The sequence below is a fragment of the Ceratocystis lukuohia genome, assembly GCF_044167205.1.
Source record: "Ceratocystis lukuohia strain C4212 chromosome Unknown Supercontig1_pilon, whole genome shotgun sequence".
In the NCBI taxonomy this organism is placed as follows: domain Eukaryota; kingdom Fungi; phylum Ascomycota; class Sordariomycetes; order Microascales; family Ceratocystidaceae; genus Ceratocystis; species Ceratocystis lukuohia.
Window position 1 is genome coordinate 140,829 of NW_027263520.1, and position 23,084 is coordinate 163,912.

The 23,084-nt window shown below is 48.4% G+C and overlaps 5 protein-coding genes across 5 annotated transcripts; 2 read left to right on the forward strand and 3 right to left on the reverse strand.

Moving 5' to 3' along the window:
• Nucleotides 1–1,477: 1,477 nt before the first annotated feature.
• Nucleotides 1,478–3,156, forward strand: HOO65_010036 (l-ornithine n5-oxygenase; the record flags this gene model as incomplete). The annotated part of the gene is made up of 2 exons (XM_071005710.1): nt 1,478–2,995; nt 3,082–3,156. The coding sequence occupies 2 exons, from the start codon at nt 1,478–1,480 to the stop codon at nt 3,154–3,156; spliced, it is 1,593 nt and encodes a 530-aa protein (XP_070861858.1).
• Nucleotides 3,157–3,942: 786 nt separating this feature from the next.
• On the reverse strand, nt 3,943–5,220 carry HOO65_010037 (uncharacterized protein; the record flags this gene model as incomplete). Its single annotated transcript, XM_070999619.1, has 1 exon — nt 3,943–5,220. The coding sequence occupies one exon, from the start codon at nt 5,218–5,220 to the stop codon at nt 3,943–3,945; it is 1,278 nt and encodes a 425-aa protein (XP_070861859.1).
• A 1,720-nt stretch (nt 5,221–6,940) lies between these two features.
• On the reverse strand, nt 6,941–7,768 carry HOO65_010038 (uncharacterized protein; the record flags this gene model as incomplete). Its single annotated transcript, XM_071006108.1, has 2 exons — nt 6,941–7,450; nt 7,511–7,768. The coding sequence occupies 2 exons, from the start codon at nt 7,766–7,768 to the stop codon at nt 6,941–6,943; spliced, it is 768 nt and encodes a 255-aa protein (XP_070861860.1).
• Nucleotides 7,769–8,585: 817 nt separating this feature from the next.
• HOO65_010039 (coiled-coil 16) lies at nt 8,586–9,365 on the forward strand (the record flags this gene model as incomplete). Its single annotated transcript, XM_070999620.1, has 1 exon — nt 8,586–9,365. One exon carries the CDS (start codon nt 8,586–8,588, stop codon nt 9,363–9,365), a length of 780 nt encoding a protein of 259 aa, XP_070861861.1.
• Nucleotides 9,366–20,999: 11,634 nt separating this feature from the next.
• Nucleotides 21,000–21,660, reverse strand: HOO65_010040 (late endosomal/lysosomal adaptor and MAPK and MTOR activator domain-containing protein; the record flags this gene model as incomplete). Its single annotated transcript, XM_071006158.1, has 3 exons — nt 21,000–21,297; nt 21,394–21,542; nt 21,604–21,660. The coding sequence occupies 3 exons, from the start codon at nt 21,658–21,660 to the stop codon at nt 21,000–21,002; spliced, it is 504 nt and encodes a 167-aa protein (XP_070861862.1).
• Nucleotides 21,661–23,084: the final 1,424 nt, after the last annotated feature.

Genomic DNA, 23,084 nt, shown 5'->3' on the forward strand with positions numbered 1-23,084 from the left:
CCTCCCCTCCTTCCCCCTCTCAAAAAAAGCATTCAATCTTTCTTTCCTTCTATCTCAGACGTAATCTTATTCGGCCTGATGGTGAAGATTGTTTCATTTTCTCCTTCCTGTCCAGGAAGAGAAAAAGTGCTTGAAGTGGGCGATTGCCTAATCCTTCATGGTGTGAGGGCCGCATCCTGTTGGTGGCTCCTTTTCCCACAGGTCCTCTTCTCTTTTTGCTTGATATGGCGCATAAAGAACATGCAATACTGATGTATTGGTGAAGCCAGATGGTTCGATGCGAAGCCTTGATGATCTCATGTAGCTGCTATAGATGGCTGTTTTTTTTTCCGTCTTCATATCCAAGATATCCAGGTATATAGCATAGGAGGTGCGGGTCTCTGGCGACGGGTTCTGCATACACAACTTCCATTGGCCGCAATCTGCGACTCCGAAAAGCCAGGGCTCTTTTCACCCCCCTCACCCCTCTCTAGTGCTCAAGCCCTTGTCCTACCCACTTGGCCATGTCCTCTATTCTTCGCTCTGACAAGAAAACCACCTTTTAACCACCAACAAGCGTAGGCTACAGCAAGCCTTCTGTTACCTCTTCCTTTTACCCGCGTGGCTTCTCGGCGTTGTCATCTTCCCGGACGGGACATTAAACGCTGCAGTTGGTGGCAGGTGGGAGGTGGGGGCTCTCCACAGAGATGGACGTAGTTAAGAAGATGCCCAGGCCTTGCTTGTGCTTGCGATCTCGAATATCTTCAAGGGCAATGTATGATTATTTTCATTCTACAGACGCCTATTGATACGCTCTTTTCTCATGCCATCCCAAAAATATGCCATGTTTACCATTCACCTGGTTCTAATGCTTTGACAGCAAGCTTCCCTACAGACTGGAAGGCTTGTAGGCTGGCCTCCTTTCAGACGCAAGTCCCACTTTTGTCTGTAAGTTACTCTGAAGGCACTGTTCCGACATTTTTGGGCGGATCTTGGTAAAATGATCTAGTCAAAAAGTAGCTTCAATGAACAGTGGACCGAGATTATTTTTCTCTTTTTTCCCTTGTTTGGCTTTTATGTTCCTTTTACCTCTTATTCTCGTCAACTTGCGTCTCCTCCCCCCCCCCCTCCCCTCTCCCCTCCTCCGGACAATTTTACAGTCTAGGTCAACTTGAGCGCGTTATTTAAACCTGCACTGGTCCCTACTTCTGGCTGGAGCTTGTTCATCTTCCTCTTTTATTTTCTATTTCCGTGCAGCTGTTCTTATTCTTTCCCCATTCAACCTCAGTCAACCCTGGTTTTATCTCCACTCTCTATTCTTCCCTCATCCATATTTGCATCTGCACATTGCGTGTAACTCCATATTCAAAAACACTCCTTCGCTCGGCTATAGAGACAACCTCGGCTACTGCCTCGTGCTTATTCTCTCTTGCCATTTGCCATCCAGGCTTCCCACAAATATTTTTGTACTAGTAATATCCTCCATTCTCTCTACACCATGGCCCCTCATCTTGACGACGGCCATCTCGAGCTTGATAGTGCTTCCGACGGCATCAGCTCGCCTGTCACTTACACCCCCCCGGCCAGCCTAAACGGCTTGTCCCATAACAGCCCCAGTGGCCATGTCTCCTCTTCTTCTGCCTCTGTCAAGGCTGTGTTGCCTCCCACTAGCTATGATGAAGTCCACGATCTTGTCTGTCTTGGATTTGGTCCTGCCAGTTTGTCAGTTGCCGTTGCTACACATGACGCCATAGTCAATGGCCGCTCACTGAGAGCCGATGGTCGGCCACCCAAGATTGCATTCCTAGAGAAGCAGCCGGAGTTTGCTTGGCATCCTGGCATGCTGATCCCCAATGCTAAAATGCAGATTTCGTTCATCAAAGATCTGGCTACCATGCGTGATCCCCGTTCGCGCTTCACATTTTTAAACTACCTGCACAGCGTTGGCCGTCTGGTTGATTTCATCAATCTGAGTACCTTTCTGCCCGCCCGCGCAGAGTTTGAAGATTATCTGAGATGGTGTGCCTCACACTTTGACCATCTGGTGCAATACTCCCAGGAGGCCTTCTCTGTCACGCCTGACATTGTAGCCGAAGGGAGCATTCGCACTTTCACTGTAAAGTCCCGCAATGTCCACACCGGGCGAGTCACTACCATTCGCTCCAAAAACGTTCTGATTGGCGTTGGCGGCCAGGCAAAGCTTCCCACTGTCCTCGATGTGCAAGATTCCCGTGTTCTTCACTCGTCGCAATACATGTCCCGCATCCACCAGCTACTCAAGGACCGAGATACACCGTATAAAGTGGCTGTGGTTGGTGGAGGCCAAAGCGCGGCAGAAATATTCGCCAACGTCCAGACTCTGTATCCAAATTCTCGCACATCACTCATCATGCGGTCCGAGTTTCTACGCCCCAGCGATGACTCTCCATTTATCAACTCTGTCTTCAATCCTGAATTCACCGAAGACGTATGGAACCGGTCTCCGGCGTATCGCAAGTTTCTGCTAACAGAGGCCCGTGCCACAAACTACGGAGTTGTCCGGTTAGAGCTGATTGAGGCTTTGTTTGAACGCATGTACGAGCAGAAGCGCGAGCTTGGCCCTGATGAGAGTCGCTGGCCTCATCGCATCTACGGCGGCCGCAATATCACTTCGCTTGAACAATCCCCCAAAGGCTTGAAACTGAAAATGGAGCCCTTCCTGGTTCCCAGTGAAAATTCCCCGGTCGTGGATGAGGCTTCGGGTAGTATCCATGCTGAAACTCTAGATCTCGATCTGATCATTGCTGCGACTGGCTACCAACGCCGATCCCACGTAGATATCTTAAAAGACATGTGGAATCTACTCCCTGAAAAGTCGGGGCTCTCAAATACACCATATGACGGTTGGTCAGTCGATCAGGCCGGTTCCCGGCGTTGCCTAGCGGTTGATCGAGAATACAGAGTCAAGTTCCTACCCGGCACAGTGGAGGGTGGCTCTGGCATCTACCTTCAGGGCTGTTGCGAGGGTACCCACGGTGTAAGTTATTCTAAGCAACATCATGGATTGCAAGCCATTTATTTCTCTTCAGGCGTCCGTATCAACTAACCTATTCTCCACAACAGATCAGCGACACTCTTCTCTCCGTTCTGTCAATCCGCTCGGGCGAGATTGTAGATGCTGTCTTCAAGAGCATCTAGAGAGAGAATGTGTATGATGGTAAACTTTATCAAGAAAAGAAAAAGGAAAAGGTTGATGGAGCGGAAATGTCCAAATTGAGATTTGTTGAGTTGGGAGATCCGTAGCGCATATTTGTTGAATGACGTCATGTAGCTTGTGCTACATGCCTACCTTACTAACCCCTAGCTTTATTCTACGTTACACAGACTACTCAAGTTAATAAGGTTGCTATGAAACAATGTCTTTGTCATTTGTGTCTCGTCAGTTCGGCCTGACTGCAATCTGTTACGGAAAGTTTGCTCCCTCGACCAGCACCTCTCAGCACTGGCACGCTATTCGCAGTGACACTCCCTCCCAAAACTCTCTACAAACCCGTAGGGCCCACCTCCTGCCTCATTATCACAGAATGCCGAAATCCCAACAAGACGGTTCATGAATAACGAGCGGGCTTGCCACAGACGCCATGAGCAGACAAGACAGCACCCCCTTATTAGCTCTTAGCGTATCCTCCAAAAATGGTACCCTCGCTTATTCTATTTGGCAAATTCTGGAGAAAGCCAAGGTAGAAGATGCGTAGAGTCCATCCCCAGCAACGGAACTAGTGTCTGGTTATGTCTTTCCTTCATAAGTTGCTAACTCTTATGTTCAAAAATGGATGGCACAGTTTTAGCGTATCGTATGACACGATTATGGCATCTTTTCTAAGCACGCAAATCCTCCATTTATTAAACTAACCTATGCCTGAGCCATCCAGACTTGAGATTAAGATGGCAAGTTACGTAGCATTAGTGTAGGTATGTGGGGGCTCAAGCTGCAGATACACGACTACGCCATGAATATAATGACGGCTTATTCTGTGCCCAGCCAATAATCTGGTTTTCAGGATCAAACACCACAAAGGATGCCTTGAAAGCAACACTCCCAATTACATTAAAGCCAAGCTTGTCAGATGGTTGCAATGCGCCAAAGCAGATAGTAAAGTCTTCATTCACGGGCGCGAAGTTCATGTATCTTCCAGGAATAGTTATTTTAACACTCCCAACTTGAAAGCTGAAATCGGCCATTTTGGCGTTGCATGGGAAGACAAAGCCACCATACAAGTCACTTTTATGGGCGCCCTGGACCATATTGTAGTATGCCGTGCTGTACTGCATAGGGAGGAGCAAAAGAGGGGTAGCAGTATCAGCTATGCCATACTCAGTGCCCAGGCCTTGACCGTCACCGGCATACAGGCCGCCCAGTGTAAAGTTCCAGAAGCCTGCTTCGCTGGAGACCAGACTATACCCAATGTCCCCGACAAATGCTTGACGGTCTATGAAGCCAAAATTGAGCTTTCCGAAACATTCATGTCTCAGGCCAATACTAAAGATCTTTTTGTTCAGCTGGTCCATGGCAGATTCAACAAAAGAGGTCAGAGGCACCGGCTTAATCGAGCTTCGGGAACTAAATCCCAGACCGAGGACCCCAGACAGGCCCTCCAAAGTATCAAATTCTTTAGAGAGATGCGTAGCAACCTGGATAGCTTGTTCGTCGATAGTAAGATCGCCGACAGTTATGGAATCTTTGAATACATCGCCAGACATGCTGGGTTTGTCTTCCGAGCCAATCCTCCAAGTACTGCCCAAGACTAGATCGGAGCTCAATGATCCCTTGGGATAGTACGGCTCTTGGTCAGGAGTATCGGGGTTAGTTGCGCTTGTTGACACCAGCCATAGATCAGGAGTGCTAGTGTCAAGTATCAGCGGATAACTGAATTTAGGATCGCCAATTTCAGCAATAATGTAGAACTTGTTTAAATAATCATCCCGTGGCCTCACTTCGATTGACCCCATATCGCGTTTCATTTTTTGGGCAACAGCAGCTTCGAGATCTCCTGGCATAGGAGCACCGTACTTTGCGTAAACACCAGCAAGCGTCAAAGCCGGGTCTCGACTAGACTCCCCATCGGGCGCCCACTCCACGCGCATAGAATGACGAGAAGTCGGCGGTGTGTTTGAATGAGGGCCATTCCGGCGAGGGCTAGCCAAGATAGTAGGGGAGATTTTAAGAGCCGTAGCTATAATCAAACGCCACGAGAGCGGCATTTTGAAAAATGGTTGAATGTATTGCTAAAGTCCCAGAGAAAACGGACACAGAAGCAAGTATGAACTTGCAAACGCCAAGTGAACGTGGTGTGAATATGATGAAAAAGTCAGAGGTGAAGCAGCAAAGACAAGCGCGTCTAGCCGCAATAGCAACGGGGGCACAAGACGTATTTATCGAGAAGTTACGAAATCTTCATAATAAGGCCACACGGCCCTAGGCTAGCTTCCATGCCATCCAAGACCCAAGAGTCTGCCCTGATTAGACTACCGAGTAGTCAGCAACGGCGTAGCCGATCAGACACTCGCCGAAAGACATCAGGTCCCCCTATGATTATGCATGTGGAAAGAATTTTACATAACCCGACGGGATTAGTGGCAAGTTTATAAGCATGGCTTTCGGCGTGTGTGCACTCCAAATTACAAGGCACATACCAGCAACAAGCCTACTCAGTTCCTTCCGTCCGTTAGACTTCATAGTGTAAACCTAAAGGCCACTACTAATTCATGGGCCAAGCTTTGATGGGTGCCAGATCGACCGGCCGGCGACCGATCGCCGTCCAGAACATCCCGCAAGACCCATGCAAAGAAAGTCAGCCCGGCGATGCAAGTACTTAGTCCTCCAACGCAATATCTAATTGTATGGACGCAGACAGCAACAATCAGGCACCAAGTCCAATGGCCAAAGCTCTCTAGGAGCCACCATGCCTATGGGCGATAGACAACGGCGAGTCGGACTTAGCCCACATTAACGCGAAATCAGCCGAGTGAAGATATAAAATCCCGACATCGCGAAGCTAACCTTTATCAATCCCAACAGCGTCCATGCTTTTAATGCCGTCGCTCACAACGCTACATATGCTTACTTCTCAGTGCAATCGAAGTTTGCGTCTTAGCCCTGCTACTGCTATGGCCATGCGTGTCACGAGCCCTATCTTATCTTATCTCCGAAGCCCCCTGTATCTTGTATTTTCAACCCTAGATATTAACCCTATATGCCAGCGTTTTTGACTCTAAATTTAGCTAGCCTGCCTCGTCACTCACAACCCCCTGAGGGACGCTACATAGAAGGGATCGCCTGCCGCCCAATTCTGGCTTACTGGCCAGCTTTACCCATAGTAGCTAACTCCACCAAGCATCTTTTGTCTCTTGCTCTTCATTCTCAGTTGTTATTTATACGTAAAAAAGACACCCGCTCTTTCCTTGTAAGCACTCATCTGAACAGCCCCCGCTCCCTCTCTTCCCACTTGGTTCCTTCTCGCTAATAAACTTCTCGGTTCCCGATAGCATACCTCCTCATTCTTCTCTCTTGCAAATATGGCTTGTGGATCTTCCCATACCCACGTCAACCACAATGGCCCTGGCAGTACCGCTACGTCCGTGGCAGACAGCATTGTGAAGCCCGACGGCAGCAAGTCCAAGTGCATCCAATGCGGTGACTACGAGTGCTGCTGCATCCCTTGCGTTGTGATGTAGGAGGGTTAGAGGGCCTGTCTGCTATTAGACGTCCTGATTGTTGGCTGCTAAGCCGTTTGCTTTGTCGATACGTTATATACCATCTCTACTGTCCATTTATGCAATGCTGCCAATTTACTTGTTCTAAAGACATCAGTTTATATTCCCATCATAATAAAATCAAAAAAAAGAAACGCCTTGTCCCAGCTTATATGCCTCGTAACGCCGCCCATATCCTACTCCCTACCGTGACTATCGTTCTCTTTCCTTATGCTAAACCTAACAGCATGTCGGCATGCTGCCAGATCTCAGTATCGCGCTGCTTCAAAACCTCTTCCTTGTCAACACGGACCGGGCTCATCTCCGCCATGGCCGCCTCGACATTCGGAACGTCGATACTCGCTAAGCCATCGAGAACACGCTTTGCCTTATCCATTTGCGCGTTGATCGCGGTGGTTTCTGCACGTATCTTGTCGAGGCGGTCCTGCATCAGTGATATGGCCTGCTCGCGGGCCTGATGCGGTCTGTACTCGTTGAGCACGTGATGGAAGTTTATAAAGAGCGTGCGGATGTCACTGACTTTAGCCTCGGCAAACTTAGGATCGATGCTTAGCTGACCCATGAGCTCGAGAAAGTTGAGCAGGACTGACTTTGCAAGGCGCTTAAGCTCAAAGGCCCGATCGAGATGTTTGATGTCCTTGCTATTTGCATCGTCTTCCTGTTTGGGAACTAGGCGGTCCATGCCCTGTTCCTCAAGGCTCGGCAATTTATCATCAAGCTATCGGATTTGTTAGAGAGAGCTATCGCACATGAAGAGTTGAGGGCGGTGTCGTCATACAGTATACTTATTGCCAAAGACTCTCCATTCACCATTCGGTGGTTCTGCTGGGGGTTGAAGGTAGAGCAGGTCTGGTGAGAGGCCTTCCAGCCTCATTAGCAGGCTACTTCCATTAGGATGAGCCGCTGGCATAGCTTCCTGGAGCTTCTTTATCCGCGCCATATTCTGGTCCGTGAAAGACTTCCAGAACGGCGGAGGATCAGGCAGTTGACCAGCCAACGCCGTCCGCGACTGGTTGGGGTCTTGAGAATCAGCCATTTGAAATAATCTGGAGGGTTGGATCAGTACTCAAGACACTCTGTGGAGTTTTATGATTGATTGGTTGCTATTAAAGGGGCTATTTTCCACAACCAAGAATGTAAATGTTTTGCCGGTTAGCTTAGACTAGACTTGATAATAGAGTTGCAAGTGGTATCAGACTTATTAGCCTGTGTCTGTCAGCCTTGCGCTGATGTGGATCCAATCCCTAACCCTAGTAGATAGCATAGCTATAGAATCGTATGTATTAACCCTACTGATATGGGTGAGAAAGGTCCACTAGCATCACATGTCTCCTGTTTTCCGGCGCTCAGAATAATCTTCTTGTCGAGAATAACTTCTTGCATTTTGCCATAGAAGCACGCGGCTTAGAAATTTCGACATCTTGCCGCTAGTCCTACGCCTAGAAACTCTACCCTACCAATGACGTACTAGCTATCCGAGATTGACAGCCTCTCTGTTTTTTCTAGTCCAACTCCATAGCCCTGTCTTAAATTCCTCGACCCTTTGGCTTCTCAGCCTTGCGCTTCACCTGACCAGCCAACCGATGACGGATGTTAGATCGCTGCTTCGCCAGCAGCAGGCCGCTAGACGCATTACACACAAACTCGCCATCTACACAGACTCAGGGAAGCTTGCGTGTCTGCTTTGTGACGAATTAGTCAAGACTGAATCGCTATGGGATACACATCTCCGCAGTAAAGGCCATCGACTACGCGTACAAACACAAACAACAGAGGCTGCAAGGCCAGAGTCTAGAGGCCAGAAACGTCCGGCGCCCATTTTAACGCCAACGCATAATTCCCCAGATACTGAGATGGAAGAGCCTGCATCGAAGAAACGCAATCTTTCAGTACCACTCGACGGCGACGAGGGTAAAGATGCACGTATATACGCCTCTACTTCCCAGATAAATGCCTCCAAGGACCCTAGATTGGGGTCTTCTGTGCCCCGTCGCCTTTCTGGGGCGCCCTCGGCTGGTATGGAAATACAGATACCCTCGCGACCTGCAACCCCTAGTCGTAGTACAATCCAAAGCGCTACATCTGGGAGCTCAGACATGGCCTTGACAACCCCCAATCCAGATTCTGTCTCTGTGTCTGCCGCTGAAAAGAAGTCAACCACTACTGATGCTGGCGCTATAGACGAGGACGAGTGGGCGGCGTTTGAAGCTGACATTGCTGCGACTACGACAGCCTATTCTGCAGATGCAACCCTATCAGCGCCAGCAATGACGGCAGAAGAAGTTGCCACTGCGGCCGAGCAAAGTGCAAAGGAAGGGCATAAAGAACCCACTATGAAGCAAATGGAGGAGGAAAAAGAGGACGCAAAACGGCAGCTAGAAAGCGAGTTTGAAGAAATGGAGGAGCTCGAGGCGAAAGTGCGCCAACTCAAGGAGAAACGTGAGGCTCTCCGGAAGCAAGTAGGAACTACTGCTGCGCGGGTCCAGGCAGGCCAAGTTGGGTCCGAGAAAGATATCTCAGCTGACACCGACACCAATAACCCCGACGGCGGCGATGACGACGGATCGGACGACGACGAATCAGACGATGAGGATGACTGGGCAGGATTCCGCTTCAAGGGGACCATCAACTGAACTAGCACTTGCTGGTATCGTCCATCATCAGGGAGAGCCACTAGGACATGGCAAAAAGGCTCGGGGTAGACTCTTTTTTTCTTTTTACCAACATAGTGTATGGGATTCATGAGCTATCTAAGCGCCTCTACACAACATCCAATACTAATTAAGTCTCTCGTGCTGTCCCCAGGTGCTAGCTGCTGTTCACCCAATCAACCCGCTATTCTTGGAGACTCGTTCCCAAAATCTCGTTAACCTCCAAACCCTACCAATGCCAGCCTGCTCTTCCCATGCACGAATGTCTTCGGCCTTGACACGGGCTTTGCCAGTCCACACCGTGCCAACCCAGTGTCTGAGGACATCTTTCACCAGCTCTCTCTCAATGACTCGCTTTTTAGCCACAATAGCCGGCGATAATGGGACTGGAGTTAGGCCGGGGACACACTCCCTAGGAATCAGGCTTCTTTCAACTAAGACCTCAGGAGGCGGCCTGGATGCAAGTCGCCTCGCCAAACGGATCGACGCAAGCGAGCGTCCAAGGCGACGAGACATGGCCGACGTGTTGGTCATAAAAATTGACTTGGCAATAAGATCACGCAGCGTTGGCCGGTATGGGGATGTCAGGAAGGGCGTCAGAGTTTTCCGAACCGCACGCAAGCGATAGACGGTGAGGATGGGCGTCTGAGAAAGGTGACGGAAAAGATGAGAAATCTAGACTGGTCAGTTTTATGTCGAGCAAGCTGGTGGACAGGATTACGATCGACGTCTGGGATGGCAAAAGATGACAAAAGATGAGAAAAGAATGATGGGGGAGGGACAAAGAAGTAAGTGTGTGTGAGAGAGAGGGAGAGCAAGAGGTGGGGCCAGTCAAGTCATAGACGGAACAACGATGTAAGAATGCAAAAGGACTAATTCTGTGTATATACAACAGCTGCATTTGAGGAGAGAAAACAGCAGCTTTGCGGCCGTGAGTGTATGGATATGAATGAATCAAGATGGAAAGAATGACGCAGTGGTGTCGGAAGAGCCAAGCTGCTAAGTTTTTCTTCTTATTCTTTTTCCGCTGTGGTTGGATTATAGGCTTACCCGAGAGGCATTCAACAGATCATTTACTTCAAGAAACTCCAATATACGACACAGCACTTCATTAGGGAGGTTGTCGATGCATACGCGGGGCTTGAGATTGCACCTTTGGCCGCGGCTTAGACTGTGGCTTCGACTTGGACTTGGACTTGGACCTGGACTTTGAGGCTGGTGCTGCTGGCAGGCTGTCACAGCCGCGTCGAACCTGGCCACTCCTTCAATACTACCACACCACAAGGAAGACTCTGACAGCGGCATTCTGGTCAGCTGGCGGAGAGAAGATACGGAGCGGTGTTGACCACCTCTGAAGCTGACAACAAGGGCCGTATCTTGGGCAGCAATGTCGTCTTGCTCAGTATTTGAGCCTGGAGGCTGCATAGTAGCTTCTGCCCCGAGGGAGACAAAAAGAGAAACGAAATGGAAAGGAAAATCAAATATAACAGGAGGAACCAAGGAGACGGCAAGCCAGGCCAAACAAGGTCACGGAGAAAAAGCGGGAAAAAAAAAGGAATTACTGTAGATCGAGAAATATGAGCGCAGCTAGCTGAAGTTCAGAAAAGCCAGAACTAGAGGGCTAGGTAAGTACATATGCAGGGCGAGTTCAAGGTAGTAGTATGGAAGCCTCGTAATGAGAATCATAGGCAGAGGAGCTTCGCGTAAGAGAAAGGTCAAGAATTGCGGTCGCAGCAAAGTGGGCCACGGGGCCGTGTTGATCGGAGGAACGGGGTCAGGATCAAAGCCAAAGAAGAAGATTTGGCCTAATGAATCATAGACAGGGAAGTCGCAGAATCGTAAAAGGAAAGGGAGCCAGAGGGGGACACGTGACAACCAGGACAGAAATTGCGACGCGGACCTGCTTAACAGTAGTATTGACACGGCCAGCGGTCATCAATAAGAGGTCGAACGTATTATGCGTGCATAGTATGTTGGATGTTGGCAAGGAAGGACAGAGCAGCGACAACGACGTAGAGGGTGACGACGACAAGTTAGGATGGACAGTTAAAGTCAAAACATGTAAGGCAGCAAGCAAGCAGACCAAGATGGGATCAAATACCCAAACAAGATAAAGAAGAGGAAAGCGAGAGAGAGAGATAGACAGAAGTACACAATTTAGCTCATATGACAAGATCTGATACAAGTACAAGGATCAGGGCACAAAAGAAAAGAAAACGATTGGGCGATTGGGCGACTCCTCTAGTCTAGCTGCTATTTGGCCGACAAGACAATGGCTGTTCCAGCCCCTTGGCAATTTTTTTTTTCCTTAGATTCTATTACATTAAACTCAATTTGGACTCGATGGGATATGGTGATGTCATTCTTGTAGGTGTGGTGGACTCGGCTTTTCTTAGTCTCTGGGAAGAACAGGAAACTGCTGCTTCGAAACAGGAGAAATCTGGGGGGAAGGGAAGGCACTTGACAATAAGGGGAAGGCGGTGTGGGGCTTTGTCCGGGTGTTATTTTTCTTAAAATAGCACATCTGTGGTGACATAGAAAAATGCTACCGGGTGCTAGTCTGGGCGAAGCAAGATACACACTTGGCGTCAATTCCTCCTTCGCAAAAAGTTGGGTTGGATGTTCTTCTTTAGCTTTCGTGGCAACAAGAAAGCAGGCATGTAAGGCATATTTTCCAGTCGTCCGACACGCAGATGAGCCTAGTGGTTGCAGAAGGCGGCCATTGATGGTCGTGGGGCAACTAATAATGCAGCCGGCCCGAGCAAGCCGGAGAGAACAAGCTAGGTCTTGCCTCCCATCTCACTGTACAACTCACATACTTGCTTCGTTCGTTGACTTCCCACGCAAGACAAGATATGGGCTTGGGCTTCAAGGATTTGTGTTGAAAGTGGGGGACAACCACATTCGAAGCGCCAAGGCGCATCTGGCTCCAAGGATGATCCCGACACTCGAGAGGATTGAGTTTCTTTGCTACTTTTTGTCGCCGCGACTTGGCCAAACGTACATATGTAGGTTTATATTCTAAGCTCTTACGCGTGGAAAGAGGAGATGCGGGATAAGAGAACTGGACTTTTGTCTACACAGGACTAACAGCGGGGTTTGGGACGAAACTCTCACACATCGCATGTACGGCATATGTACAGATATTACAACGTTCAGCAAGCACACATACCAATTCAAACCCTTAACATGTAATGTATTTGGCTGTTAACTGTTAATCATGTAATAATATGTATGCACTTTCAATATGCTGTGTTACTTGGGGATGTCAATGTCAGTGTCAAGGTTAAGAGGTGAACCCTGATTTGCGCAGTGAAAAATCCAAAGAATAAAATACAAAAAAAAGGACAAAGTGGTATCTTTAGATTGATTCCATTCTCAAGCTTCCAGACTATTGCAGGAACAGCTTCTGGAACTTCTTCTTGAAATGCTACACCAATCAAGTGCTTTACTAGGTGACTGCGCAGTAGCTGAGTCCGCTTTACAACATCGGGGGCCCTTTTCAGGCCCTGGAACTAACGTGCAGGGATGATAAAACGGGCTAAGAGCAAGCAAAAAGAGAGCACATGGGCCACGTCTAAACTGGCAGTTTTGTTGGTTCAATGTACGAGCCGTACTTTGTAAGTCGAGAGGCCATACAGCGCATCTTGGCCAACTCTCTAGCCAGACATGTCCGTTGGGCATAGCGACAGGCTATATCCCCAGTCCTTCAGTCCTTCTCATGAGTTGGCGTGTGGCTTTTAATCAAGTCACCAATCAAGAAGAAAGTAAGGATGCAGAATGGAACAGTGCAATTAATGCTCTGCCTGGGTCGTGCTAAGCAGATATGTTGTATGAGTGCCACGTATCCAAACAGCTGTCCCGGGAAAGGCGAGAGCAGAAGTAGAGACGGGCAACTCGGAGTGCGGAGTAAAATGGGGGGGGGGGGGGTGAGGGGGGTTGGAGAAGAACCAGAAAGCCAGAGGCGGCGGAGCTTGCTATAGCTGCGATGTTATATGAGTACTCGGACACCCGCAAGGGAAGGCAAAGGAAGCTAACCGAAAAGCTAGGGTCCTACTGGCGTGTCAATGAGCCAAGCAGCCGCAAGAAGAGAATGCCGTATAAGCCAAGCTTGTAGGTTGTGGATGTATCTAGAATAGCAAGGTGGGGTCGTGGAAGGGCTGGGTAGAGGGGGAGGAAATAGAGGAGGGGAGAAGGTAAAGAGCGCCTCTCAGGAACTCACGGTCAGTGGAGAGAGGCCATGACTTTACTAGACACAAGACCACAAAAAGGGCCCACAGTCTCCTGCTAGAGCGTGACGCACATGTATACACAGCTCAACATCTAAGGCGAGTTACATGCATCCTAGTTCTGGATTGCTCTGTGCCCAAAGTCAGTAGTAGCCTAGTTGAAGTCTCCATTACAATCCTGGCTGAGAATCCCCAGGACCCCTGCTTTTTCACCGAGATTCTGGTCTGCTTGCAGATTTGGGGCCTTGCGGGAAAGAGGGAAGAGGGGTGGCTACGACGGTAAGTGGAGGTAGTCATTTGCATTACATATACTGCGCGAACGCGCCCCTTCCCCCCTTCTCCTTTGCGCCCTGGTGATACTTGCACGCCCACTAATGTCTTTCTGCTATTTTTTGTGTTCTTTTTCTTTGTTTTGACTTTGTGACTTATCAGGAAGCCCTTGAAAATTTTGCAAAATCAAGAATGGAAAGAGAAATAAGAAGGAGAGAGAGAGGGGGGGGGAGAGGGAGAGGGAGGGGGCAAGGAAGCGAAGGGGCGGACAGTAAAGATGAGAGCGAGACTAAAACAGTCGCAATGTGCAATGTCTAGAAACAAGGTAACATAAGGCCAGCACTAGGGCTTGGTGTACTCTGAAAGACCACAGAACGACGGGACTTGGTGCTATGTATGAGCCCCTGCAGCCTAATGACCTAGATTATGGATCTCTCGTCAAGCATGAGATGTGACGATACTACGAGATGGCGACTATCAGTGGCTATTATAGGTATACATCTTGCATCCTAGACTATGCATTTGGTGGTCAACGAAGTGTGATGAGATGTAGTGCTCTGTTTAGGCTCCACGGGCCCTCTACAAAGACCCTTTGGAGGCTCGCTGGCTGGTTGTGTGGCCAATGTCCCTGGCCAAGCCCAGCATCAGTCCAAGAAACTAGAAGACCAAGCTCTGGATGCTTTGGGCACAAAGAGCAGGAGGAAGGCTGGGGAGGGGCAAAGACAGCTCTAGAAGGCACATTAAGACTTTTTTTTTCGAGTGAGCTGGGAAATGAGCTAGGATGTTGGTGATATCTTGAGCAGCCGACCGGCGATTGCATTAGTGCAGCATGCCTCCAGTCCACCAACATACGCGGCTAGACCTAGGTACGTATATACTCACATACATACCCACGTATGTACATGGTCAGCCATATATGCATTGCACATCTACTGCACACTGATAAGTAGACTAGGCCAAACGATGCGCAGCTTCAAGGTCACAGCATTGGCAGCTAGTTCGGCCAAACGCTTCGCTGTCTCGCTTTTGTCTTGTCTTGTCTTAAACCTCGGGGAAAGACAGGACATGGCATACAGCTCTGCTCTTTACCAGCAGGTGGCGCCAGAAGAGACACCACAACCAGATCCATGTCCAGCCCATATCCACATCTACCCACATCTATCCAAATCTATCCAAATCGGTTATCCACGTACACTCGCATCTATTCACATCCATCCGTATAACCCCGTCTATCCGCGTCCATGCCCATCCCATCCTTCTGTCGGTATGTAGTCCAACTTCTCGGCCGGCCCCTCATACCCTGCAGGACTGCATGAAGGCAACACTTGTCTCGAAAAAAGGGAGCAGGGTGTGTAGCTACGATATGAATAGAACAAAGGACCTGGCAAGGCAAGAGCGCTGGGGAGACATGAGGCCTGTATCCATGTCTTTATATGCACGTACATGGCATCATGTCTCTCTTGCGCTATGCTATGCTATGCTATGTCGTGTTGTGTTGTGTTGTGTTGTGCTGTGATGAGATGTGATGTGACATGGTGTGTGTTGTGCTGTGCGGTGCAGTTGCGGGCGGGTTAGTGTCTCTGTAGACTGTGTAGTAGTGGTGCTGTACTGTGCTGCGCTGCGCTACGCTGTGCTGCCGCTGGCCTGGCCTGACCTGATCTGACCATACCCTTTATCGTGCTTTGTTCCTGGCCCAAGTTAAAGTCATCCTTGACCGGCCGTCTTGAGAGGGTAGCCAACAGCAAGAAATGCAAATGCCCAGGACAGAAATACTTGGGCCTAGGCTCTTGAGGCGGCGAGAGACCCAGCCTAAAAGATAAAAATATGCGAGCCAGGACAATATTTTATCATTAACCTTCAACCCATGGCGGGGGAAGGAAAAGGGAAAAGAAATGCGACTTAGGGCGGTCTCGACTGTTCCTAACCACAGACACGAGGCCGGCAATCCAATGGCCGTTTTTGCAAACGTCAATTCTCAAGTATAAGATGGACGAGAAGTCCTGAGGCTCAACAAAGAGCTTGGCTTCCTCCTTCTCAATCTCCCGGCCATCCAGACTTCTACCTCTTTGCCTCGCCTCTTGCCTCTTGCCTACCTTTCTTGCCTGGACACTATTGCTGCTCTCTTCAGCCCGACCCGAACCTTGACTTCGGCTGTGTGACCACCCCCGGATACTGCTTCGTGTGTTTGCGTAGGTATGTACATGTGTGTTCGTGCCCGTATATAGATATATGTATGTGTGTATGTATATAAATGAATATATATATATATGTACATCTATACATGGTGCTTGAATGTGCCCGTGTTCATCCCCATATACTGATATCAATCTCAGGTTGGCTCTAAGCTGATGCTGCAGTGCAAACCCTCTCCCTGATCGGGTCCAGCTCAAATTCTTCGATATATCTGTCATACCCCTCTCCCCCCCCTCCATTTCCTCTTCTCTTTTTCTCTGTCTTGCTCTCCTCTCTCCTAATTCCCGAAGCACTGCCAGATAACTCCACATTACCCGGGCACTCTTCCGAAAAATCGTATATCTAGTCCCACATTGAAACAACAATATCTCGTCCATCCCCTTCCACTCTCTTTTCACCATCGTCTTCTTGCTCCCCCTTTGTGTCTTTTTGAGACGGCCCTCTACTCCTCGATCTCCGGCCTCCCCGACTTATAGCTTTAGTGTCCGACGCAGTAAGGCTGACACGACTGCTAGCCATTACAATTGAAGCAACTATTTCCATGTACGTGTCAGAGCCCTCGTTCTCTACCTTGTATTTAGCCCTAAACTGTTCTCTCTCTCTCTCTCTCTCTCTCCTCCTCTCTGTCTGTTGCTCTAGCCCCTTTCTCTTCCCCTTCTTCTCTCCTCTGGCTGATACGAAATGTCTGCCCGGCTACAGAAGCCCCTCCCATTATCATTTAACCCTTGTCTGTTCTGCTCAAACTAACCTAAGGCATGCGCTGTAGTCTTGTCCCCATCCACCCCCCCCCCCCCCCCTCCCCTCCCCACTAGAAGTCCATCTCTCCCCTCCATCTCTCCCATACAGCTGCAGACAAGCCCGCCCGGTTTTTAGCCCATACCCACCCCTGAAATGTGCCTCTACGATATGACCGTTTGGTGTTGCCGGTCCTGGCGTTGGGAGGGCTTCCGCGAGCGTTGTAACCAAGTCACACGTATTGGCGAAACTTGCGGCTTGAAACTTATCTACGAAACCGTCTTCTTGGACAAGGTCTGCAGCCAATGCGAAAAAGCGGCTAAGAAGGAACGACGCCTCGAAAAAATGAGACAGGACCTGCGTCGTTGGTGCTGTCACGGAGGTCAAGACCTGATGGCCACAATAGAAAAAACGCGCCGCGACTATCAGCAAGTATTCAACGAGTGGCATGAAATGCGCCAAGTGCACGAAGCTCTAGCCAATCCGAACTCAAATTCAATCAGGGCTGTTAGAGAACGAGGGCTAGAGCTAGTCATGGCTCCCGTGTCCAGCATGCCGAACTACACGGGCGGGCCATACATCGAGAAGATTTACCATCCACAAGAGCTCAACTTTTTCCTTCGACTATAAGACAGAAAATCCAAAAAAAAACTAGGGAAAGCGAGAGAAGAGAAGGAGAAAGAGAAGAACAATAACAAGACAACAAGGATCGAAAAGTTCGATATAAGGCTCTTTATAAGGGACCTCTCAAGGATCCCAGGAATTTGACACGTCTAGTTTGAGTTCTAGATCCAACTTTTGCTCAGACTCCTGGACTCTCGGACTCTCTTCGACTACAGGTTGTGCTCTTTTTCAACAAGGATGTACATACATATGGTGTCTTTGTCTCTTTCTCTTTCCCCTCTTCTCTCCCCCCTCCTCCTGTGAGAGAGAATTTTCTCTTTCTTCCTCCGCACCCCTATAATACTCTCTCGACGCTTCTCTTGCGTATCTGCTGAGATATGCAAATGCCTTGCCCTTCACAGCTCTTTGCTGTGTCTTCTTGTCTCTTTTCATATTTTTTCCTCTTATCTTGTACTTGTACTGTTTTGTGTTGACAGCCTGGAGAGGATAGTCGTGTTCTTTCTTGCCATTATCATTGTTATTGCCATTGTCATTTCCATCGTCATCGCCTCTGCTGTTTTTTTGCTGCCCCTGCCGCTGCTGTTGCCTTTGTTCTTGGTTTTTATTTTATTTATTTCTCTTGCTGGCCATGTTTTTGCTGTTTTCTTGAATTCTTCAATGTTACTGTCTGAGTTCAAACATTTGTTTACTTTCCTAGGGCATCCTATTTCCAGCGTGGGAGGGAATATGGATATTTGTTGTTTGCAACAAAGAAGGACCTAGCTAGTTCAACACAAGGTTTAATTATAATTAATCAAAAAAGCCCCGTCTCCTCCTTTAAGCCTCCAGTGTCCACTGTGCATACAAACCACATGTGTATGTTTGCCACTCTGGGACTAGTGTATGGCCTCTGCGGAGGACTGCTTACTGAGTTATTGCAGAGTGTCATTGTCCATGGCCCTAGCACTAGCACCGGTCTAGTTGCTTTGGGACTACAATAGCATTCATTATATTACCGAGCTGATCTGTCGACTAGAACTGTTGTAGAAGCAACGAGACCTTCTGCCTATTGCCAAACCAGTTTAATCGGCAACCATAATGTCCAGGCTGTGGCTGTTAGTGGGCCAGCAGGCACAGTTAGCTTTTAGGGTGGATGGGTGTACAGGTACTTAAGAGTAAGTACGTGCAGTGCAGTTGTGTATCTTTCTATCTATCTATGCCCGTTGCAGGCTTGCAGGTTCCCTCGTCTTTCGGGACCCAACCAACTGGGCTCTTGCGCTCCTCTTGACTCCTTTGTATATCCGAACTTTTGCCATACATACACGTGAGCAAATATGGACATAAATAGGTACCAGTACTTATGGCGTGCATAGGAGTCGGCAGTGCTTCCCAAGCCCACAGAAATACATGACGTAAGTGAGAAATAACATTAAGTTAAAAATGAGGAGAAAAGAGAAATAAGAAAAACGCAACGAAAAGAAAAGAAAAGAAAAGCCAAGCCAAGCCGACTTCCAACAGTCCAAGTCGTTGACCGAGAGCATCGAACGACAGTCTAGAAGATTCTATAGTGCTAGTGCCTGTGAGCAGCTTCTTTCCTTATCCGCCAGACATGGACTCGAACGCAAACAGACTAGGGCTGATGTAGGATTCCGAGTTCCGAGTCCAGTTGTGGGTAGAGTAATTGCCTATTTCTCGGTTTTTGCAATGTGCCGTGTCTTTTGTATGCCCATACTTATCAGCTTGCCTATGCTCATATCCAACTATCTTCCCTTCCGCCCCCGCCCCCCCCCCCCCCCTTCCCCCTTCCCCCCTCCCCCTTTCGTACTACATGCGCTTTGGACTCGGCCTGTTTTCCCTTCTCTCGGTACTTCACTGGCCTTGTCAATTTTTCTTATAAGAATGAGGTTAGGTTGTCAAAAGGAACAGCGGGGTTGAAGAAACGAACAAGCCATTGTGAACAGGAGCTATCCATGCTTTACAGTGAAAAAGAAGGACTCTCAACGAGGATAGACCCTGTAGCAAATTCGAAGCAGGGGGGAATGGGAGAACAGGCCCAGTCAGAGATTTCACATCTTCCTTCTTTCGTTTCCTCATTCCCGCCTTCTGTGTACCAGACCCCAAACCCAAGACGGGAAAATTGCCTCCTCCCTAAACCTTCCCTAAACCAACGTCTTCTTTGTTGCAGACGATGGCGGCTTGTTTTCCATTGTCCATTTAACGGCCAGGTGTGGATCTACGAAAATCCTCCTTGCCATCATGCTATGCTAAACGAAAAGCTCTCGTTCTGCTTCTTAATTTCCTCCTGTCAAATTCACTTTTAGGAGAAATTGATGCAAGGCCTTTGGTCAAGGTCAGATTCGCAAACACGCATTACCAGATAGGCAAACCCATACGGACAGACAGACACATACATGCACACACACACGCACGCACATACCAATACATACATGGCTTTTGTACCTTCATTACGCCGCTGCAATGACCAGTCATATTCTTACTAATGATGGGAAAAGTATGGTACAGACAGACAGCAAGCAGCTAATGACATAATTTAAAGCTCACCCGTCCTTTTGTTCTTTTAATGCTAGTCAAGGAAAAGAAGAAAAGTCGACATTTTATTTATCAGCTTTCTCCGAACTTTCTTTTTCCAGGTAGTTCGGTGTACGTGACATGAGTAGAATGTCGTCATGAGGATAAGAAGGAATAATTATAACATTTTAGAATGCCGAGATCAGCTTATCGGAAAGATGCAGCTGCGCTCGAGGGGGTATGCCACTGCTGTCTAGGCCAAGATGCATAAAGCCTTGGCCGAGAGTAACCAGCATAGCATAATCCTGTCTCCTGTCTCTGTAGCTCAGGTTTGAGTCTTTGAGCGAGCCCAATAAGGTTCATACGCTCTTCTTCAAGAAAAAAAAAATGCAGTAAAATAAAAAGGAAACGTGCATAACAGGTAGAGCAGAAGCAAAAGTACTGTTCAACACATGGTCCAAATGCTTCAGTCAAGAGAGAAAGTTAAAAAAAAAAAAAAAGCAAGCAGTAGAATATTGCTGTGTGTTTTGTTCAAATCCCTAGGTTTATTTACCAACTCTAGGTCAGTTGAGCGAATGAGCCTGGTTAGGCTGCTATGGTCTGTATGGCTGGCGTCCTGAATAAGCAATTCCTTTTGACCATGAAGTGCCAGGCGTCGTGTCCTGATAGGTCCGGGGAAGGCAAAATCAGAACCGGTATGAGGAGGATGAGAGGAAGAATAAGAAGCAGGAGAAGACAGGAGATATCAAGCGCAATCAGGCATCCACTTGAATCCAGAGCCCCAATAGGCCGGCGGTTCATTTCCCCAGATGGTCATGCATAATTGCCATGGTTGGAGAGGGGAAAATGAAAGTAGTAGGGCAAGAAAAAAGACTGCATTTGTACTTTTGGCATGGCTTTTGCACTGCATAGGTCGTGTCGCAGCAGGATCAGGAACCAACATGGAAGGTTGAGAATTTCCATCGCTAGTAAGACAAGAGATGCGAGACACTAGAATGCAAGACAAACGTTTTGTCTGCCTATCCTGCACGAATACATGTGCTAGTAGGTTTCTGGCCTACTTCATCGCAGCTGCAGCGTCAGCAAAAGTTCCAACAAGTGCAGCCTCCTTATCTAGCTGCTCCGTTGTGGAATATAATGTTGACGAGAGTTCGACAGGTGTGGTAGCCGATGCATCGACATGGACTGGCGGTAAGGCTGGCTCCAAGTGGGCAGTGTCGGTGTCGTCGTCGGTACCCGAGATCTTTGAGAGGAGGTTTCGGTATCGCATCAACCTGTTTTCTTGGCCGGCGTATGCAAACGGTGCTGGAGTCGGGCGAGCTGAGTCTCCAATTTCGAAGATATCAACCATGTTACTAGGGTAAAAGTTAGCTGGGCGAGCGAGACGTATGGCAAAAAAAAAAAGACCAGTCTTTTTTTTTGCACCTCGTTTTCACGTCATGATGACATACTCAGAGGCTTTCGCAACAACGCGTTGTAACGCCTCAAACTCCTGACGAGCCTCTACACCATCTTCGGTCGCCATGATGGGAGTGTCATTAAGGACGCCATATTGGCCTCCGACAACGTTATCATCTTCGAGAAGTCGTCGTTCTTCATCCTGTAGCTCGGGTCCGTCAGTAGTTGCAATGCTGGTGCATGGATTCAATCGCGTAGCGTACCTCGTCGTAGTAGTCGTTCCGGCTGAGCCCAAGACACGAGCAAAAGGCGCCCATCATTTATTATCGCGAGACGTGCGACAAAAATCGCGTGCAAATGAGGTATGTCGAAAAAATGAGTAGCCAATACCAACACAAGCGAAACGAGGCGTTCGAAAGGAATCGATTACGAAGACGAGCGCAAGGCTGGAAGACAACAAACTAAAGGCTGAGGGGGCAACAAGGAAAAAAAAAGGACTAATGAAAAAGCTCAAGGCCAAATAAATACGAACGAAGGACTGTTCCCGGTGATTAGGAGTGCGTGGATAGTTAGAATACAAATGAAAAAGCCAAGATAAACCAAAACAAAAAGACAAAGATTATGAGAATTAGAGACACAAGTAAAAAGAGCACTGTTTAGGCTTCGAGTCGGCTGACCGAGTAGCTTCCAGGCAGCAACAAAAGGCAATAAATGAGCGAATGGAGAAGAAGAAAGTGATGCAACAACAAAACTATCACCAGATAGAATGAGAATCCTCATCGCCATGGCAGAACCAGGCAACGAAAACTTGTTGTTTAGGCTAAATGTAGATTTAGGGTCTAGGGTCTAAAAGCGGGCCTTTAGCTGCGCATCATCACGTGACGCCCGAGAGTTTCTTCCAGGTATCACAAGCTCCAATTCTACTGACAATGCTTATGCTCTCACTAGAGATACTGCGATTATCATGCCCAGTAGCCAGAGAAGACAACCCCCCCACCCTACCGAGACGCTACAACGCAGTCCACTGTATTGTTGCTTCGCGACGTTGACTTCTAGCTTGGGACGAACCGTACAGTATGGTAGCTGCCGGGACTGTCCTAGCGTTTGGTCGCCTGGCTGGCCTTGCTGGACGTAGCTTCTGGAAATAGGATGCGCTCAGACTCTACTACGGTACTACGGGCTCTGGATCCCTTCTGGCTCACTTCAGGAAACCACGTGACTCGTTTCTTGTGTGACTATGAATGATGACAAAAAACGAGTCTCGTGCTGACCTACCACGTGTAGAAAGTTGCAAGACATTTACGAAAGTCAGCTGCCAAGATGTTTAATAAAGCGTGTCTAATACAGATATAACCTCAGTTTTCTCAAACGCGAAACATCGGTTGTCTTGCCACGTAGGGCGTTGCTCGGTATGATTCTCGGGTCTGTCTATAGTATTTGATAATACTAACCTCGCCCTGTATAAAACCACTTCCATTGCATGGTCTCTGTTGTGTTTCTGAGGGGACAGCGCTGCCGCGGAAAGAAAAGAAAGCCTGTGAAAATGAGAATCAAGTAGCCGGTGAGATTATGCATATGATGTCTTTTTGTAGGGGGAAAATGCGCATGCTGATACGCTGTGATGCTACATGATGCGCACAAGCATCATGCATCGAATTTTGCTTTTTTTTCTGTTATTTCTGCTGTCCACACCTTGGAGTGCCAGTTAAGTCTAGCCATCACGTTTAAATTTCTACGCCAAAAT